This window comes from Microdochium trichocladiopsis, assembly GCF_020744255.1.
Source record: "Microdochium trichocladiopsis strain MPI-CAGE-CH-0230 chromosome Unknown B0I36scaffold_9, whole genome shotgun sequence".
NCBI classification, from domain to species: Eukaryota; Fungi; Ascomycota; class Sordariomycetes; order Xylariales; family Microdochiaceae; genus Microdochium; species Microdochium trichocladiopsis.
The window spans coordinates 2662135-2681069 of NW_025763552.1; the positions used below are offsets into that span (position 1 = coordinate 2662135).

At 55.6% G+C, this 18935-nt stretch overlaps 4 protein-coding genes across 4 annotated transcripts; all 4 read right to left on the bottom strand.

Moving 5' to 3' along the window:
• Nucleotides 1-2739: 2739 nt before the first annotated feature.
• On the bottom strand, nt 2740-7230 carry B0I36DRAFT_417372 (uncharacterized protein; the record flags this gene model as incomplete). The annotated part of the gene is made up of 7 exons (XM_046162110.1): nt 2740-3043; nt 3097-4728; nt 4784-5275; nt 5355-5892; nt 6055-6592; nt 6668-7091; nt 7154-7230. The coding sequence occupies 7 exons, from the start codon at nt 7228-7230 to the stop codon at nt 2782-2784; spliced, it is 3963 nt and encodes a 1320-aa protein (XP_046008780.1). The 3' UTR covers nt 2740-2781.
• Nucleotides 7231-9096: 1866 nt separating this feature from the next.
• Nucleotides 9097-10642, bottom strand: B0I36DRAFT_353376 (uncharacterized protein; the record flags this gene model as incomplete). The annotated part of the gene is made up of 4 exons (XM_046157201.1): nt 9097-9449; nt 9525-9580; nt 9792-9955; nt 10448-10642. 4 exons carry the CDS (start codon nt 10640-10642, stop codon nt 9097-9099), a joined length of 768 nt encoding a protein of 255 aa, XP_046008781.1.
• A 661-nt stretch (nt 10643-11303) lies between these two features.
• Nucleotides 11304-12182, bottom strand: B0I36DRAFT_417376 (uncharacterized protein; the record flags this gene model as incomplete). The annotated part of the gene is made up of 1 exon (XM_046162111.1): nt 11304-12182. The coding sequence occupies one exon, from the start codon at nt 12180-12182 to the stop codon at nt 11304-11306; it is 879 nt and encodes a 292-aa protein (XP_046008782.1).
• A 5740-nt stretch (nt 12183-17922) lies between these two features.
• On the bottom strand, nt 17923-18460 carry B0I36DRAFT_332776 (uncharacterized protein; the record flags this gene model as incomplete). Its single annotated transcript, XM_046155157.1, has 1 exon — nt 17923-18460. A coding segment is annotated over one exon (150 nt), but the record flags the coding sequence as incomplete, so codon positions are not given.
• Nucleotides 18461-18935: the final 475 nt, after the last annotated feature.

The following is an 18935-nucleotide window of genomic DNA, read 5'->3' on the forward strand; positions in this document are numbered from 1 at the left end:
GAAGTGTATGGGTCCCTCAGGCGCCCAGCCACGTCTGATCGTTTTATGTGATTTTCGTCACCCGTGCCAGTCTGATCAGACTGGTGCTTATTCTCGCTGGTTGATTGTTCGAAGGCAAAGCTGCTGCTGCTGTCTGATTGTTTTATCGGTCGTGAGTCCATGAACGCTTTCGAGCGAATCGCCAGAGCCGTGTTTTCCGCGAGCGTTGTCACAGTCACGGCTCGCCCATTGTTTGGTGCAGCATTCTGTTCTACTGAACAGGCAGATGCAGTTGTCTGTGCGCCAACGGCAAGCTGCGGCCAGCATCCGAGACCTACGGAAGCATCAGATTCAGGATGTCTCAGCTCATTCTCCTGATGTAGCCTGACCAGTTGCAGGATGCTGGCCTCAGTCATGTTGATGGAAAGTTGGCGATGGCTCTGAATGTGATCGGTAGATACTGTCGGGCTGCTGGCGCACTTCTCCACGAATCTGACCCATGGTGTGGGATCATGCTTGGGTTGGGCTGTCTTCCCTGGATGCAGAGGGTGCTCTTCTTCGAATTGTATTGACCGTTTCTGACAGCTGAGGTGGGCTTCACGCTCGTTATGTGAGGGACATGCCTGAGCATGGATGTGCTGAGTCTCGTTCTGTGAGTCCGTATGAATTTCTCCGCTACAGATGCAGCGGTACGACTACTCTGGAACACCTATCGCCACTGAGGTCGCCATGCTAGGCGGGAACAAGAGAAGTATGCTGTCCTTCATTCCGCCATTACCCGGCAAGTGGCTCAGCCATTTATAGGCCAGGCCCAAGCTTGCCCCATGCAATTGCTCGTTCTGTAGTTGATTGACCCCGGCCCCGGCGACCGCGTGGGTCAGTACGGGCAAATCAAGCGGCATTCCCACTAAGGCACGGACCGGAGAAGAGTGAGTTGAGCCCGCGAGCAGAGGACAGGGTAAAGGTGCCTGTTGCGTGAACCGAAAATGACCATTTCGTCGCTCAGGCATGAGGTGCCGGCGTCTGAGTGATTCTTCTAGTCGCCAAGTGCCCGGTACTTGCGACTTGCGCCGAGTATGTCTGAAGCATATCAACCCAGTAGGGGGCTCTGCTGGCTTTGGGCCGTCCCGGGCGCGCTTGCTGATAGACGTGGAGGCGCGGAGGCTGAAGAGTGCAGTAGACCTGCACGCTGGGCCTTGTATAGCGCGCATCCGTGCAGGCACATGTATTGGCTGTGGAAGTGACTTCAATCGTGAGAGAAGTACTAACCCTGGAAGTGGCCGGCTCATAGGGCCCTGCTAGCTCTTCACTGGCCACATTGCGACCAGGCGTCGAGCAGGGATGAAAATTGGTTGCAGATGTGTAGGCTAGAGGGATACATGGGGTGAGGTGGGTTTCAGCACCATGACCCATCTTAGGTGAACCTCAGCCAAGACATGCCCAGGCGCCCTGCATACAAATAAAGCGTTGCGCCGATTTCGACTACTTATCCGATTGGCTGCATGTCAGCCTGACTTCTTTGGAGACTGAGGTCCCCCACGCGCTTTCGAGATGGCGCGTGGAAACATGTCAGCCACTTAAGTTGTGTGACAGATCATATAGATTGAGTCGCGTCAAGGCCAGCTTATCGGTCTGCGACCCACCACCCCTAATGGGGTTGGCCTACTTAGCTGCGAAAAGGTCGTCCCGCTCTGGGCTGATATTCAGGGCGCGCCTTATGCTTCAAATTCTTGCAATCACATTATCAACACACCGCACTGAAGATGTCCCCTCCTACCCTCGACGAACAATTCGCCAATCATTTGGAAGAAACAGATCACAGCAACTCAAGGTCATCAAGCTACATGGCCTTGCTGTAGAGGACGAAATACACTGCAAAACCGCAACCTGGACATGCACCACTTCGCACGGAACCCTCATAGAGAGTGGGCCAGATATCAAGACGCCGCCAAGCTCCATCGCAGACTCCATACATATCAAAAGCCGGGGCATCCGCGCAAAGCGCTGGGTTGAGATTCTTGGAGGCTCGTTGAAGTATGACAAGAAACAACTTGAAATCTTGCAAAAATATGACGAGGACGCCGAAGTGGCAGAAGCACGTAAGTAGCCTCATCTCACAAGCGCAGGAAGTGGAAGTCCGCTAATTGCACAACCCACAGCCAAACTCCGCCATCCTACGGAAGATCAACTAGCGATGTGAACCTTTTTCACGAGAGAGAATGTGGAAAGACCGCTGAATGAGTTGTATTGGTATGAAGCCCCCGACGGCGAGCCTTCGAGGGAGTGGGCAATGGGGCTCTTTCAGTACTACATTCCAGGTCGCGACACGAGGAGTGAAGCAGATGCCTAGCACGGCGTGGCGCCTCGACTCGGACGCAGTTCGGAATATTCTTATCAAGACAACGTTGACAGAAATTTAGTCCCGGCCGGACGGTCCACTGTGTTCTGATCAGCTGGAAACACAACCCTGCAGGCTTTTGGGAGACTGACCTTGATCTTAGCTTTGCGGCAAGGGAGCACATTTCTCAGTCCCCTGCCTCCTGGAGACCTTCGAAGGTTGAAACTGTTGGTGTTCTGAAACGTGATCTAGAACCTCGTCTTGCCGCAGCACTTCCGGATATGCCGGACATTTGAAGTGGTTATGCTCAGCAATCTTGTGTTCTCTAACGTCGTTCTCCGGAAGCCCAGTATCCTAGAAAATTATTCTTAATGTACAGGAATACAGATCTTGTCCTCGTCTTCTCTACCTGTCGTCCGAATGCATGCCGTCCTGGCATCTCCCCTCGCATCAATCTAGACTGTTCATTCCTCTCGTCTCCAGAACAAGCGCGAAATCATCGACCTTGTCTCGACCTGGACCATTTGAACTGTTGGCCCCGTTTCCGCGTCTCCGTAACTTTCGTCGCTGACGTGTGTCCATCCGTCCTCGTCCACATGCTTGTCCGCGCCAGGCGTCTTAATTGGAGCTCTCCAGCGCTCGATGGCATTGGCAGGTTTCTCCACCTTTGGCATCTGGTTGAGCACGTCCTCGGTAAGCTCAGCCTTCAAAGCACGAGCGGCCTTTCTCGGCGTCATATCACAAGTCGAAGTCGCCGCGTCATCGCCGTCTTCTGATACCGTGCGGGTGCCCCGGCCGGGATGTTCACGGCTTCCGTTGCCCCTTCGGCATTGACGTGGTCGGTCGGTCTCTCTCCCTTGGCCTTCTCGTCGAAAACTGTAGCCACCTCCGTAGTAGCTTCAGCGTTCTTCTCCATCTCCTTCTCTTTCCGCCTTTCCTCTTCCCTTGCCAACTTCTCCTTCTTCTTGAGTTCGGCAGCGTGGGAGGAAGGATCAACATAAACGACCCTGACGCCGCCGTCGCGTTCGACGATTTTCGGCATCTTCTTGTTGGGGTCGGGCTTCGGCACAGATGAGGCCCCAGACACACTGATCCAAATGCGTTTCTCCCCGTCGGACTCAAAGATGAAGAAGATGCCGAATAGCTGAACAGCCAGACGCAAGATCTGGTTTGACCGATCGTTATACGTCTCAAAGCTCTGCACGTAGTCGCAAACCCGTATCTCGTCGAAGTCGTATTTCGATTTCTTGAGCCAGCCGTTGGGGAAGAGGGGGGGATCGCGGAGCAGTCCTTCCTGCCTTCGCACTTCTGCCTCTTCGGCTTCTTTAGCTTCTCTCCTCTTCCTCTCCTCTTCCTCCTTAGCCTCTCTCTCCTTCCTCTCCACTTCTGCCAATGATGCCTCCACGGCTTCTCTCTCCGTCTGCTGCTTTTCCTGGGCCTCAATCTCCGATTTAGGGACAGGATTCTCCAGATTTTCATCCATCGCTTCGTGCTCTGGCTCGGGATCCGTTAGAACACCATCACCCGATTGACTGTAGGTCTCTGAATCCGCCAGAGATACCTCCTGTGCGTGTCTCACGGCTGGTTCCTCTATGGTCTGCGCGGCCGCTGGCGTGGCCTCGGGGGCGGTTGGGCAGCCGCCAACTACGGCGTCTGCGGTAGGGTTCTCCAGTGGTTTGCCACGGGGTTCAGGATCAGCCTCTTTGGCAAAGAATAAGCCCGAGAGCTCAAAATGTTCCGGCAGTACGTTGGCGTGCAACGGCTCCGAGCCCGGTGTCTTGGTGTGCCCGTCCATCTCGTGTGCGGTGTCACTGGTCGTGGTCTCCTCTGTCGTGGCCATGGTCTCTTCCGCCGTAACCTCTCCTGCCGTGACCGTGATCTCAGCACTCTCTGCCTTTCGTTTCTCCTCTTGTTCCCGAAGGTAATTCCTGATGTTGTCTTCGGTGCTGAGTCCGTAGTTGCCCAGCTTCGTTTTCTCATTGAGCGGCGAACAAACTGTAACGAGTTCCGACTGGGACGCGCTCTCGAAGGCATGACGACCTCGAGTCTCGTCCTCGCGCAGAAGCATGTTGAGGTAAGGCGCTATCACCTCAGCATGGAAGGCCGAGCCAAGCCAATTCAGCAGGGCGGGCCGCGTCTTCAAGGAGCGCATGAAGACCAAAATGACGTAGATGAATTCCCACACCCTCAAGTCACGCGTGTCTGCATCCTCCAAGAGATAAGGGACCATGGTGCTGATCAGCTCGATCGTTGCATCATGGATGTCCCTCGCGTTGGCCATGGCGTCAGAATCGGCGCGGTCCTCGGCCGTCACAAGGTCGGGGGCCCATGCCGCCACCATCGGGCTCCATCTCTTATCGACAGGGGGAATTCCCAGCAACAACTGGCAGAGCAAGAGACCGAGTTTGGCGCTGCAAGTGGTGAGTCAGAGACGAGTGTTACCCAATTCACGGGGCCAGCACATACCTTGGACGAATTCTGGGCGTTTTGAGAGGTTCACCGACCTTGATCCTCTCCAGTGCTGCATAGACAGCCTGAATATGGTCCTTCCTGCTGTCCTTATGGCCATTTTTCCTAAGAATCTCGGGCTCCAGAGAAGCAAGAATCAGGTGGGCAACTGCGGTAAGGAAGTGGTCTTGGTCGGTCTGGGGGACGCTGGCCGGCTCCTCGGCTGCCTTCTTGTTCCGGTCAACAATCGGGTTGACAACTGTCAGCACGGAATCCCGCGCGGTATAAAACGGGGTCTTGACGATGAGGGACTTGGTGTAGTAGAAAAGCTTGGACACATTGGCCTCGAAAATTGCATCAGGCGAGGAGGACCGAGCCCGCACCAAAATGGCCAGGTGATGGTAGAGGCGGCCAACCGTGGGGTCATCGATCACCACCTGAGTGTACTCCTCTTTGGCAGTGTCCCTCCATCGCTCCTGGACTTTCTTGTCCTCCTCTTGAATAGCCATTCTACGCAGCAGGTATTAGTTTCTGTTAGCACATTTGTCCACCAGATGGTGGACATAGCAGGAGCGCTGCTTCTACTTACCCGTATCGTGCCAAATCTGCTTTGCATTCGATCCACGTGAAACGGAACCGCGGGACAGTCTCCTCCAGCGAAGCCATCATACCATATGCCATGATGATGAAGTGATCCATGGTCTCCTGAGATTCGGGAAGTCGATAACGCAGGACCTCGAGAAAGGCATGTATGGCGTGCTTCCACAATCTTGCCGGCATGGCATACTCTACTGCGAGTCCACTGATCGCTGGCGACGCACTTGGGTGCTGCGATGCCAAAAAAAAGTCGTAGTGTTCGTCTAGACATCTGCGGTGGAGCGCGACGAGAGCCGCATAATGCTCGGCACTGAGACTAGGAATCCATCGACCAGAGATTAGCACCCACCATTCCCTGCCAACCTTTCTGTACCGGTCCTCGTCATCGAGCGGCCTCAGATCGACAAAGATTGGCAGCTTGGTCTTGGGCTTCTTCTCGTCCAGGTCAACAGCGTCGACTGCTGCATCCACCGTTGCCTTTCCAGAATCCCCGGGCGCAGAGCCAACTTCCTTAGTAGAGGCCTGGGGTTCTTAGGTGGACAGGCTGGCGTCCTGGGCTGCATTTTGCTGAGTGGCGGCGGCCTCGAGAGCCGCCTTCGACTCCTCGGCAGGCGTCTCCTTAGGAGTCGCCTGCTACGTGCCGTTAGAGAGCATGCTCTGGGCCTCTAGGATGTCTGGAGTTTCATCCATACGGGCCGATGTCGCCCCTAGGTCAGGGTTCGAATCCTTCTTATCTTCTTTTGCTTGAGACGCCTCTTCCTCTGCTTTTGCTTGTGCGGCCTCCTGATCGGCTTTCGCTTTGGCTTCAGCCTCCTTCTCTGCTGCTTTCGTTTTGGCGGTCTCGAGGTCGCGCAGTAGTTGATTGACCAGGTGATTTCCGATGTCGAGGTAGTATTTTCCGTCTATCACCTTCTTGCGATCGTCTTCATCGATTTCCGCCGCGTTGACCGCGGCTAACTGCTCATACTCAGGCCATCCATCTGCCTTGGCATACAACTCCAGAGCCACCCGGAATGCACGCAGATAATCCTCGGGGCTGCCAACTAGCGGAGCGGTCTTCCCTGACACGTCGGAATGGGCAGGGAGATGGGCAGAGTCCTCCTCAGGGGTCGTGGACGAGTCTCCGGGAGTCGCAGACAAGTCTTGGCTGGTCGCCGGCAAGTTCTTGGTTGATTCGGGAGTCGACGGCTTCTTATCTTCTTTTGTTGCATCCTTCTGAGCCTTGATGTACTAAGTGCGAACAGTTTTTTCTGGCCGCATGGCGCCATCTTGAAGTAGTATCAGTTTGGCGCTCGGGATCATCACCAGGTACTTGGTGACGTCGAGCGGACCGTCCTCTGGGGGCATTTGGCCGTTGTCCACTTCTATGCATTTGCTTTCGACCATCAACAAGCCGGCATAGATGCCCTTTACTTCGGCTACCAGTTGATCCTGGCTAATGGGACGGGTCTCTAGCTGTTTGATCATTGTTTCCGGGTCAAGTTGTGGGTTTTGCTTGTCCGCTTTGACAGTCTGGACCTCTGTAGCGACGACCTTGGCGGAATCTTGTTCCTTGCCGGTGACAGTGGCTGTGTCGGCCTCCGTGTCGTCCACTTTGGTGTTCTCGTGGCTCTTGATACCAGCTGCATCGTTCTTGACGGGCCGGGGAGACTGTGATGATGCACCACCGAGCTCTGTCACGACTGGCACCTCCGGAGTGTCGTGAGCCACGGAATCGGACGCAGAGCGACTATCATGTCGCTAATTGTCAGCACAGTGCCTGTCGGGTTGATAGGGTCAATCTTGACGTACTCGGCAGGAGCATCTTCTGGTCCGCCGAAAGCTTCGATCCACGTCGGGACCACAGGATCATCTGGACCACTTCTCATGGTGGAGTCTCAAATGAAGGGAGCCGGCTAGAGTGTTGAGTGAAAAGGAGCCTGCCCGAAGAGCTGCAGAGCGGTTGTAGCTGATAACTAAACAGAGCATAAATCTTGACTCGCGAATGGTGGGAGTCTTGGTGGAAAAGCATGAGAAGGGCAGCATCCGAGCAAGTAAAGAGGGAGTACAAGAGGACGGTAGCAAGGTTTATATTGGTCGGAGATATGAATAAAATGAAAATGCTAAAAAGTTGACGTGTTGTGGCGCCGACTTAAGTGGTCGCCTTTCTTGGTTGCCTTCTGGTTGCCTTATTTACAGCAACTCCACCCCTCTCACTTTCGTCCCACCCTCTTTCTCACCCCCTTGCAACGGTAAAGGAAGCCGTACATTTCGAAGGCTGGCAGACCGCGACGTCGAGTCTGTTCCTGTGCCATTTGAAGGATCAAAGATAACTCACGAGGCATACGGTCACTGCTACGGAGACAGGGGGGGGGGGGCAACCGATGCCTAGTACTTCCTCCTCTTCGGGCATTGCCTAGCTATATTATACCGAGTGAACGAGTGGTTCGCACCAGTTGTGCCGGGGAGAGGGGGGGGGGGGGGGGGGGGTTGTGGAGGCCCCAATGCTATGGGGCGAGTCTTCACCGTGCCATCCGTGTCACACAGCCTTCTCGCCATACGATCTGTCGTCAGCCTCATTGTCCCCTTTGCCTATATGTGCCTATTTCCGGCCCCGAAGCTTTCTCGTCCGTCACTGAATGGGGTGCTTTCTCCGCGTCGGTGAAAGTAGGCACAGTGATAGGCAGGTAGTGGCAAGGAGCTAATGCACAAAAATGTACGTCTGTATCGAGATGTCACGATGATTTAGAATGATTGGAGATGGAAGAAGCAAGAAGCAAAGACGCTGCGTGAAGGCAAAACGCCTTGAACGATCGGGCGTCATGGGGTCCCACTAGCTCTTCACTGGCTACATTGCGACCTGGCCGGATTGTCCCCGGCCGCGCATCGAGCAGGGGTGAACTCGTTGGTAGACGTTGTTACCATGTACTTTCGCGCATGTCGGGTTACAAGGGTTTTGACGCTGGCATCAGCGCCGTGAGCCCAAGCGCCCTGCATATAGATAGTGCCTTGCGCCGGATCCGACTGAACTTATCCGATTGGTTGCACCTCAGCCTCCGATTCTTTAGAGACAGGATCCCCACAGGCTTTCGAGATGGTGTGGAACTTGTGCGACGCTGTGTCTGCTGCTTGTGCAGCGTGGCAGATCGCACAGATCGAGACGCGTCAGGGCCAGCTCAGCAGTCCACGACCCACCTCCTCCGACGATGGATGGGGCTGGTCCTGCTTTGTTGCGGCGAGGTCGTGCCCCCTTTGGGACCGGTGCTCAGGGAGCCCTGCGCTTGCGCCGGTTGCGAACTCGGCAGGAACGTCCTTGCCCTGCTCCAGCAGCATCTCCGAGGGGTCGACAGCGCAATCGTCGATGCTTTTGATCAAATCGCACCCGGAACACTACTTGAAGAAGAATCATAATTCTCGTTCCTTTCGTTACAGCGCAAGCCGGCCACATCTGTTGGGGTATCAATGCATGTGCTTATGTCAGGTGCATCTCACAGCCTAAACATGTCTGAACCCTGCGCGGCAAGGCTGTGAACAGTATCAGAGATCAAGTCTGCTGCCGGCTGCCCCCGTGTCTACAGACTCGGAACTAGGCTGGTCTCCTAGAGTGGAAGGCAACCTGGGAGCACGCCCAAACCAGGACAAGGGCCGCTAGAAGTTCACTCAGCCAACGACAACATTTCTTGGATCGCCCGCGTCACTCGGGCATGTCACTGTTCTTCATAACAGCTGGAACACCACTCATGTATAGCATTGACTCAGCGCGGGCGAGCTTTGCCGGTTACGTTACTCTCTCTCGTAGACTCTGGGCCCCAAGCAGCATCGGAAGCATCATAAGCAGGACACTTGGCACATAGTCCGACGCAAGGCGTAGCACGATGGCGCTCAGTGGACAAGCTGGGCGCGCTAAACAAGTTACGCACGTGGGTAAAGATTCGTCCCGGCCGCTGCCTCTTCCCTAGTGCCTCATCCCCAGCCTTCCGGCTATGTTGATTGTCGCGATGGCCCGGTGTCGAACGATGAAATTGTTGACACGCAGAACCATCTGCGTTGGAGGCAAAAAGGGCACGGAAAAAGTCACAGGCTCGTGGTCTTCCGGGTGCGAGTTGGGCTATGGCGATAGAGAGGAAGGCGGCGACCCCGAGTCTGGCGCGTGCATGCGGGAGCCCAGCCCACCGCGACTTACGCATATGTGCGAGACCCATGGTTCCCAACCATCTGGCGGCTCGAAGGTTCCACGAGCTATCAGTGTGGCTGCCGAGTCCTTGGGCAGCTCAACAACAGCTCTTCAGGAACATCATGCAGTCGTCGTCAAGCTGCAGGTCGTGACTCCCGAGTACTCATACCTTCTCGGCAGGCGACTCTTATCCGGCAGCTGCCTGTGACGAGGCCGACGCTTCGTCTTCAATACGTGACACCCTAGGGTACCCTCCCTGCGCCACGATGAAGTTACTGCATGGCCACGTCAAAGAACACGACGAGATCAGCACTCCCTCTCACGCTATCAGATCTTTCACAGCGGTTTTCAGACCTTCTTAGTCTCAACCCATGTCTAACGTGCCGATGGCGTCTCGTGCCGGCGTTGGCGGCCAGGCCGCCGCCCTGTCCACAGCCCCTCTTTCCCGAAGTGAAAAAGCAACAGGAGCCCTACGCAGCAACTCGAGGCTATGGAGCAATATCGCGCTGCTGTACAGGAGGAAATATACGACAAAAGCCGCAACCTGGACATGTCTTACTTCACAGGGGATCCTCACAAAGGGCTGGATACATGCGAGAACAATTTGGCACAGAAGCAGCACACTTCACAGGGTTCATGGACCGATGCTGGTTTTATCTACGTCATTCTCGTTCTACTAGGACGTGGGAGACGGCCGCAGCTGGCGCACGCACGCGCATTCGTGGTCGCCTTCGCGGATACTTGATATCTATCAAGCGCTCTGCTGTTTGAAGACTTCCCAAGACACTTGACTTTATCAATCCAGTAGGAAAAGTTGAAGCCCGGTACGGCACCGCGATCTCGGTCTCTGCCTCCGTGGGTGAGTCCGCGATCAAAGTCTCCGAGCTATCCTCGAACGGCTGGCGAGCTCGGGGCGCGACCTGTTCCCATACCTTGTACCAAGCCCCGGGCTTGACGTGTGAATTTCTCAGCAGATTATGTTTCTGAATAGCCAATGCTGCACAGTGGCCGTCGATATGTGAATAGAGAGTTCGAGACACCAGTCTTATTGGAAGAAGATCTGAGGGTTCTTGGAGGTAGTGCAAGACGTGCAGATAAAGTTCTGAGGGCAAGCGTCTCAGTGGCATGTTGTCAAGGATCAACCACCCAGAAGAATCCGGCGTAGGAAGGTGGACAATGTTGGGCAGCTGGCGAGCTTCTCAAGGAAGCTAATCCATGATGCAGGGTCGTGCTTGAGTCTGTTCCCTTTCCCTTCGTGTAAAGGGTACTCGGTTTTTGATTGTATCAGCACTCTTTCACTAGGGAGGAGGTGGAAGGATCGCTGGACGAGTTGCATTGGTGTGAAGAGCCTGAAGGCGAGCCGTTAAGGATGTGGGCGATGGGGCTCGTTAAGCACTTCGTTCCAGGGCGCGACACGAGAAGTGAAGGGGACGATCTTCATTAGAGATTCAACTCTCAGTCAAGCTGCCAATACAAAACTGTACCAGTCGTGTCCTGCTCATCGTGTGCCATTTTTGACGCTGCCCAGATTGGAGATTGCTTGTGGCCTAAGTGAGCCGGCGCCTCATGTCACATCAATGCATGCCCTGATGGGAGATATATGCGCACCCTGAACTTATGTGCGGCTGCCATTTGTTACTGGAAGCGATGCGACGACTAGAGCGTCGTACTCGTTAAAATGAGACCTGGCTATCACGATGCACAAGGAGAGGACGTTTGAACAAGATGACGGTATCACTTCCTGACAGTCTAATGTTGCCTTTACACGATAGAGGGTTCGGGATGAATTCAGAGCAGCACGTACGCTTCCCCCCCGACAAGGTTTCCCCCCCCAACCAGGTTGTCCTCCTCTCCAAGCACAGGAGCGGGATGTTGGACAAGATGAAAGCGCTTCCTACCGCCACTCGGCGATTGCCCGTCCACGACGTAGGGTTTGTGACGACGAAACTGCAACTCTCTCGCACTCTGTCCACGCAGGTCATCCTCCTTATCCAGTTTATCCCCTTCTCCCAGGTCTTCCTCCCCAAGATCTTCCTCTTCAAGGCCTTCCTTGTCCCCGCCGTCGTTCTCTCCGCATGAGGGTCCATCGTCTTGAGCGTCGGTAACTGAGTCTGAGGAAACCGGATCGGATATTGTGTCGCCAAGAGAGCGCCCATCAGCCTCAGCGCTCGCTGCCGCGCGACCGACAGGTGTATTCGGGCGAATTGTTCCAGAGGACCGAAGCTGAGCGTAAAGATGAGAGGCAAGTTGGGCCAAAGCCCAAACTTGATCAGCTTGGATATCACCGATAGATACTCTCACAAGGATTTCGTGCTTCATCCCCAACTCAATATTGCAAGTCATGGCCCAAATGCGGATAGGCCGGCACTTATGATACATCCGACAGATGACGGTGATGGTGACCGTACTACCGATCTTCGCTATGAGAGCAGGATCTAAAATCCATCGAACGGAGCCGGGGGGTTGTTCAATAGACACGGGCTCAAGCTTGTGCGGCGTGCGGCCCGACTCAGTAGGGACTGATGCCAAGAAGGTGTATGGTCCAAGTGGAAGTGTTGACGGCTCGATCTGGATGGCGCAGAAGTCGTTGGCATCGTAGTACACCGTGTAGTTCAAAGGTGGGCGGTCGAAGGATATTCCAACAGACGAGCTTGAAGCTTCAGGCATCTTGAGGGATGGGTCTATGTGCAAAATATCGAAGACGATAGTAAGGGGGTCTCCAACACGGAGACTTTTGAGGGATAGGACGAGGACGGGGAAAGACGAAGAGAATTTGGTCTGAGGGTCAGGTCTGCAATCGCGTTTTATCTGAGGAGTCGAACCAGGGCTGCAAGACAACGCTGCTCGGCCTGGGGATCAGGACCAGGGTAACCTGCTACGTTTCAGTGCTTGGGCTGCAGGTAAGATTGCGCAGCATGGTGACTGACCATAGGCATTTCGGGCATCGACTGAGCCGGCGTTGGCGGCCAGGCCGCCCTGTCAACCCCTCTCCCCAAAAGAGAAAAAAAGCGACGTAGACTGTACGCCACAAGGCTGTGAACAGTATCGAAGATCATATCTGCCACCAGCTGCCTGAATGTCTCCAAAAAGGCTAGTTTGAGGGAACTGCCTTTCGGGGTGGCAACATCTTCTTTCGTTTGTGGTGAGGAGCGCTTGGGGGTCGCTCGATAGCACGCCTCCAAAGTCAAAATCAGGGAAGGCAGCGGGCGAGGGTCGGCCTGTCGGGGCAAGTGACCCGCCTCGCGATCTCGCGTACTCGATCATTGCAAAAACCCCGGCTTGCTCTGCTACTTGCGTTTGGAGGTCGTGCCATCGCAGTGGATGTAGACGTACTGGGTTTGACCAGACACCAGCCATGTCGAGGGATGTGTCAATCGACAGGGGATCTAACACGTCACGCACATGAAGTTTCACGGAAACGCAGGTCAGAGAGAAGGCTGCTGCGGAAGGAAGGGCTTGGAAAGGGGGGCTGGGAGGGCTCTACAGCTCACAGCTCGAGTTCCGATATTCGAGAAACGCCCCTTTCGCTAGGCGAACGGTACCTGGCAGCAAGAAGGAAGGCTCTGACGGAGGGGAACAGCAGGCAGAGGAGGGGGCCTGTTGTGCGAACAGAGAATGGTCAGCGCTTCGTTGAGGCAAGAGCGAGAAGGGACTGGGCCGGGTGTGCCTGAACGGAGGACCACTACAGCGAGCGACGCCTAGCAACGTCACGCTGTCTGCGTGCCTGTTTGTGACCAAGCGCGCTGGGCACCCTCTACTGGATACTGCTAAGAGACCTCGGGACGCACACTACACATAGCCCTAGGCACGCCACAAGCCAATGGGACGGCGCTCGTGACACCTTCGACTCGCGCTCGAGGACAAGCAAGACTGCGTGGCGGTCCCCCCCTCTCAGATGCTGAGTGCCTCGCCTTGATCAACTTCTTCGGACAAGCGGATGCAATAGTAAAATGCCGTAACGCGTGTGGGATCGAAGGACACTTCATCCGGCACGGTGTGCTCTCTGCATAGCATCATAAACATGGCTTGGTCGCTTCATGCTGCAGCTGTGACTCCTGTACTGGGCTCATGTCCTACTCAGTGGGCTTGCCGTGCCACCACTTCCTCTCAGCATCTATCTTGATGGAACCACTGTGGTCCAACACGACAGGATCGGGACTTTTGCGTCGTTTTCCCCACGATACGAAGTACGTCCTTAGCCCCGGGAATGGTGGCCCAGTGGGGATAAGTTGTCCCCTTTGCCTGGCGGCGTCCGCGTCAAGGGCCTAGCATCCCATGGCCAAGACTCACGCTTATGACTGACATGAACGCCAAGCGGCAGCTGCGTATGTCCAAGGGCGCAAGTGCCCTGCAACAATGGGGCGCAGTGCCCGACTCTGGCCCTCAAGACATTGAAAGGGGCCATCCGAGTGGTGCAGAGGCTTCACGACCAGCCTCGTGAACCTAGACTGGCGCCTAGTACTGCCAACAGAACTGTGGATGCAAATGCCCTGCATCCAAGCCATTGCACACCCTATCCGCACGAAGCCTTGCCTTCCCCATGTCGACCCTGCTGGATCCAGTCACCTGCAGTGCTAGGCTGCGCCGGGAAAGGAGCCGAGAATTACATCCCAGCTCCAGCAATGTGGACAGTCCAACAAGATGAACCCAAGCTTCGCAGGCTAGGAAGGACAAGGGCGGGAGAAGCAGTCGCCAGTGGGCCGGCTGTCTCTCAGCCCGTGTCAGGAGGGCTCTCTGTAGACGGGCTATGAGCTGCGAGGGGTGATCAGCGTACAACAGCAGATGGGACCCCTCCCACAGTGGTGGCATCTGAAGCCTCGAAGAGGCACTACTGCCAGCCGTCGCTTTTAAGAGTGATTCTAGCGCGTAGGCATCCATCAACACTGCAGGGCACTTGGGGAGGCAGGAGAGACCTTGTGAGACCAGCCATCACTTCAAAGTCCAACACTTGTCCTCATCAATAATGCGGCCGTTCCAGGTAACATTGATATTTAGCTAAGACATTGGCAGCTTCTCCTGTGCTACTCAGGCACCTCTCGTAAAAGTCGACGCTCGCTCAACATGCATTCCACTACAGCCCCACAGTTTGCGCACTGACTGAAATCCGCTGCAGGACGATAGGTTTTGAACATTCCTCCTCCGTACACGATGTTCCTCTTCAGACCTTGACCGCTGGGCGTGGGTGTTACACAACAATCTCGATGCCGGGGAGTGCAGAATCGGAGATTGGTAAGCGCAACTTCCCTGTGTCGGCTGGATACAGGAGGATGACCAGGGAATAAGACCCCACCTTTCGGACCTTGAGCCTTTCCACGGTCCATCTGGTGGTCGTTTTGTTGTTTTTCAGAGCAACACTACGTGTCTTAAGGCGAATGTCTGCTTCGAGCTCTGACCGGGCTCTCGTCTCCTCCCATTCGCTGGGCAGCTCAGCTTCGTCGTTGTGTAAAAGAACTGTTGGTTTGAACTCGTTTGAAAACGTTGTCCCATCGTGGTAGGTGAGGATGAGGTCGAAGTTCACCTCAATTTCATGAATTCGTAGCTCGTTTGGAATGTGGAACTTCTCCCCAAAGGGGGTCTCGGTTCCGAGAATGTGAAACTCCGCGCTATGGTTGTCGGACATCTTGACTAGGCGGATTATAGCAAGGAGCAGTGACTCTGAAGGCTCTCTGTCTGGGACAATGATAATTGCGCTTCGTGAGAATTATCAGGCTGAATGTTGAGAGTGCGGTGGGAAGGATGGAATATATACACAAAGATACCAGTGGAGACCGGTGGTGCACCCCTGTGAGCTCCTCCCGCCGCCCCGGAGACAGCTCAGTCCGGTGCTGCAGATAGCGCCGTGCCTTGCGTCAGCCACCGGATCATGCCCTTGCAGACAAGTACCCCGGCCTCAGCCGGCAATGAGCTGCTGGGGCCCAGCATCGGAAAGCCCCAAGGATGTCAAGCCGCTATTTCACACCATGGTCGGGGTGATCTGACAATGTTTCGTCGTTCAGGCAGGAGCAGGAATGACAAGCGTGTGCGAAGGCGACTTGCAGCCCCTGGCGAAGCAACGTCTAGATGCTCAGTTTCTCCTGTGTTCTTGGCTGCTTTACAGGTTCAGTGAACGCCTTCCAGTGCAGTGAGTTAGCACCTAGATACGGGACTCCGTATGCTGTACGAGATCAGACTAGGGAACGGAAATGTGCTCTCATCTCTATTTTGAGCTACATCTTCAACTGCGGCAGGCTCGGCCAGCGGATTCCAGTCAGGTGCTGAGCGGCTGTCAACTAGTTGCTGATCGCAGCTGGCACGAAGCCCAGCCGCAAGGGCATTGTCATACTGCGGTCAAGGATATGGCCTGCAAAACATTGTCTAGCCTAGTGAGCCAACAGCTCGGGTCAAGTCCGTTGGTGGAGAGGCTTGGCCATCAGCCCTAGACCAGCGCCAGATACTGCTGAAAGAACCGTAGATGCAGAAACCCTGCAGCCAAGCCCTCCCACGCCCTGTACGCACAAAGTCTTGCCCCCCCTGTCGAGCCTGCTGGATCCGGTCGCCGGCGGTGCCAGGTGTGCCCGGCATGGGTCCAGAGGGGTGATACATCCCAGCTCCAGCATCGTCAATCCAACAAGATGCAACCAAGCTACGCAAGCTAGCCAGGACAAGGGCAGGAGAAGCTGTTGCCAGTGGGCCGCCTGGCTCTCAGCTTGTGTCATGAGAGCTCCCTCTATGGGAGTCATGAGCTGCGAGGCATGGCCGTGCTGGACAGAGGGCCGCAGTAGACGGCAACCCTCCAACAGCGGCGGCGCCTGAAGGCTCGGAGGGGGCACCACTACCAGCCGTCAGGGCGAAGAGGGAAATTCAGGCGTGGGATCCATCATCAGTATCATCCTTGGACATCAATGCGAGCACCGTCCTGCACAGGTATGTAGCTGCCCGTTTGTGTGGCGGTTAGCTCTACTCAAGGACCCTAAGCCCTGCTTCGTTGTTTGTCAGGTATTCACAGGCTAGGAGAGCACTCCAACGCCTTCGCAGCTTTGCATGCGAGCCCCATTGGTGGCCCTCTGCCGACCACGCCAGCCGAGGTGGGTGCCACCTGCCTGCCCGTCAGGCTGTCGCTGGGAGACCCTTGAGAGGAGTCCACTCAGAGTGAGTGCGTGCGCCATCTCACCATGGTGGCGCAACCCGACCTGTGGACTGTGGAGCTGTTTTTGGCTCCGATAGGGATGTGTCCAGCGGCACTCGGCGTGCTTACAGGGGACGCCGTCTCGTAGCTGCCATTGTGCGGCTGTGCGTCTCGTGTTTGATGTTGGCGCCTCGCACCATACTCAAGATGAGCGGCGCTCAGAGCTGCCACCAGAGCGAGCACAAGCTGCCCTACGCCAACACCTCTTCAGAACACACAGCAGGCACGCATGGCCATCGCCAGGTGAAATGCACCGAACGTGAGCAGTACCTGAACGACAGGTCCACTATGGAACCTGTGCCACCACGAGTAATGAGATGCAGAGAGATGGGCAGACAATGCTTATCTCAAACAGCTTTGCAAGGTGGTGTTGAACGTCATACATGCTATCTTCGCTACAGGATATTCGGCCTGGTGACTCGCAGAGACGTGACCGCCGCTTCGATCGCGGCCTTGCCACTGGGCCCTTGATCGTGGTAATTCAAGGCCGTGGTGATCCATCGCTCGCTTCTGCGCTGATGGCGCTGGCTTGGCGAGGACAGACGTAGTGAATGCTACCCAGCAGCGTAGCGCTTGGCCAGGTCTCGAACTCGAAAAAGGCAATCCTCGATCTGGGCTTGTGGAGACAGCATCGCGAATGGCACATTCGCCAAACTGCCCGATCAATCAGAGCATGCCCATGGGGAAAGAGGCAAAGCAGGGCCACATACCTGTGATGTCTGACAAGATCAACAGCAGGGTCCTGGTGTTTTTCGGGTCTGCCGCATGGACAGCGACCGACGCAAAGTATCTCCTGACGAACTATCTGATGTGTATGGGCAACAGCGAAGTGGGCATTGGCGAGCCCATTTCTGCAGGCCCTTTTTGTCCGCTTGACGACGCAAAGATTGTTGCAATTGCCACGCTCTTCCTCCAGGATACACATGATTGGTGATGCTCGCATCGGCGGAGGAGTGTGCCGGGGGTTAGTGTGCAGAAACAAGTGCGAGGGAAGCATTCCGTCGTGCCGGCACTCACTTATCGGAGTACCAAGTGAAATGTCATTGTTTTTTGCTAGCACTTACAAGCAAGCAAGTCTGCATCGGGTACTTCTTGGCAGGGCATGATTGCGGGAGCGAAGGTGCTTCGCACTGTCCGCACTAGTGGGCACTCGCATGACCAATAGAGTAGTCTATGGCATGGATCAGCCACCACCTCGAGCATCCCTCCGATAGGACCTTGCGCTTCCGTCTGTGCCCCTGGACCCCAACCCGCGGATGGCGCTTATGCATGCACATGAGCCATGAACCGGACCGAGCTCCGCGCAGCAGCACCGACCTGTGGGGGCCGTGCTTGGCCTTGGCTCACTCGGCCCGAGAGCGTCGCTCGTGGGACCGCTGCCCGCAGACTTCGAGCAAGACTGACCGGGCTCGTGAGTCGATGCGGGCAAGCACTACGTCACATCTATGTTATGAGGAAATGGGCGACTCAGGTCGACATGCGAAAACTCAGCCGGGTAATGTGACCATCTGCGCCGACTTACTACTCGCCCGCGCGTCAATATGAGCTGTCGGGTCGTTAGTTGAAGCCCATGCGAGGCGGGCTAGGTGGACACAGAAGGCCGGTCGTTCTGTGACGAGGATCGTGGATAGGGTAGTGAGGCTGGCGCGGGCACGGGACAGCAGAAGTGAGGTGGACTGGCGGGCCGCGACTGCCTTGCCTCCTCGGGTGCTGAGTCCCTTGTCGGGAACTGCCCTTATTGTCGAGAATGCATGAGGCTTTGGCGCAGGCACCAGACAAAGTCCTCCCAGGGCAGACGCAACCACGCAACGTTGGCGACTAGACTCATAACAACACGCGCTGGCTCTGTTCTACGATTTTTGAGGAGCGGGCATTGTCCGCATGCACAGGTATAAGTGATCAAGACTCTGCGGTATTTCTAGTACGATTCCAACTACCCATGTGAAAGCTTGCCTAGACAGCATCACATCGCTCGCCTCGTAGCCCGACTGGCCGCTTCATTGTGCCTGGCGGGGTGATTTCAAGTGCTTCGATCGGAGAAGCTGTTTTAGACTTCTGCCACCCTGCATTGCTCGGATCCCCATCAGACGGTCCCCCGTACAGCCATTACTGGCCCCTCACTAGGTGGTTGGTGAAGGCTCATTGCCGGTGGTGTCAGCGACAACCATATCGGATGTCTGCTGCGCCTTCTCTCCTTTGCGCGTGTCCGGTGTCTTGATGATCCAATAAAATAATATGCAGTTAAGGATAGGCTG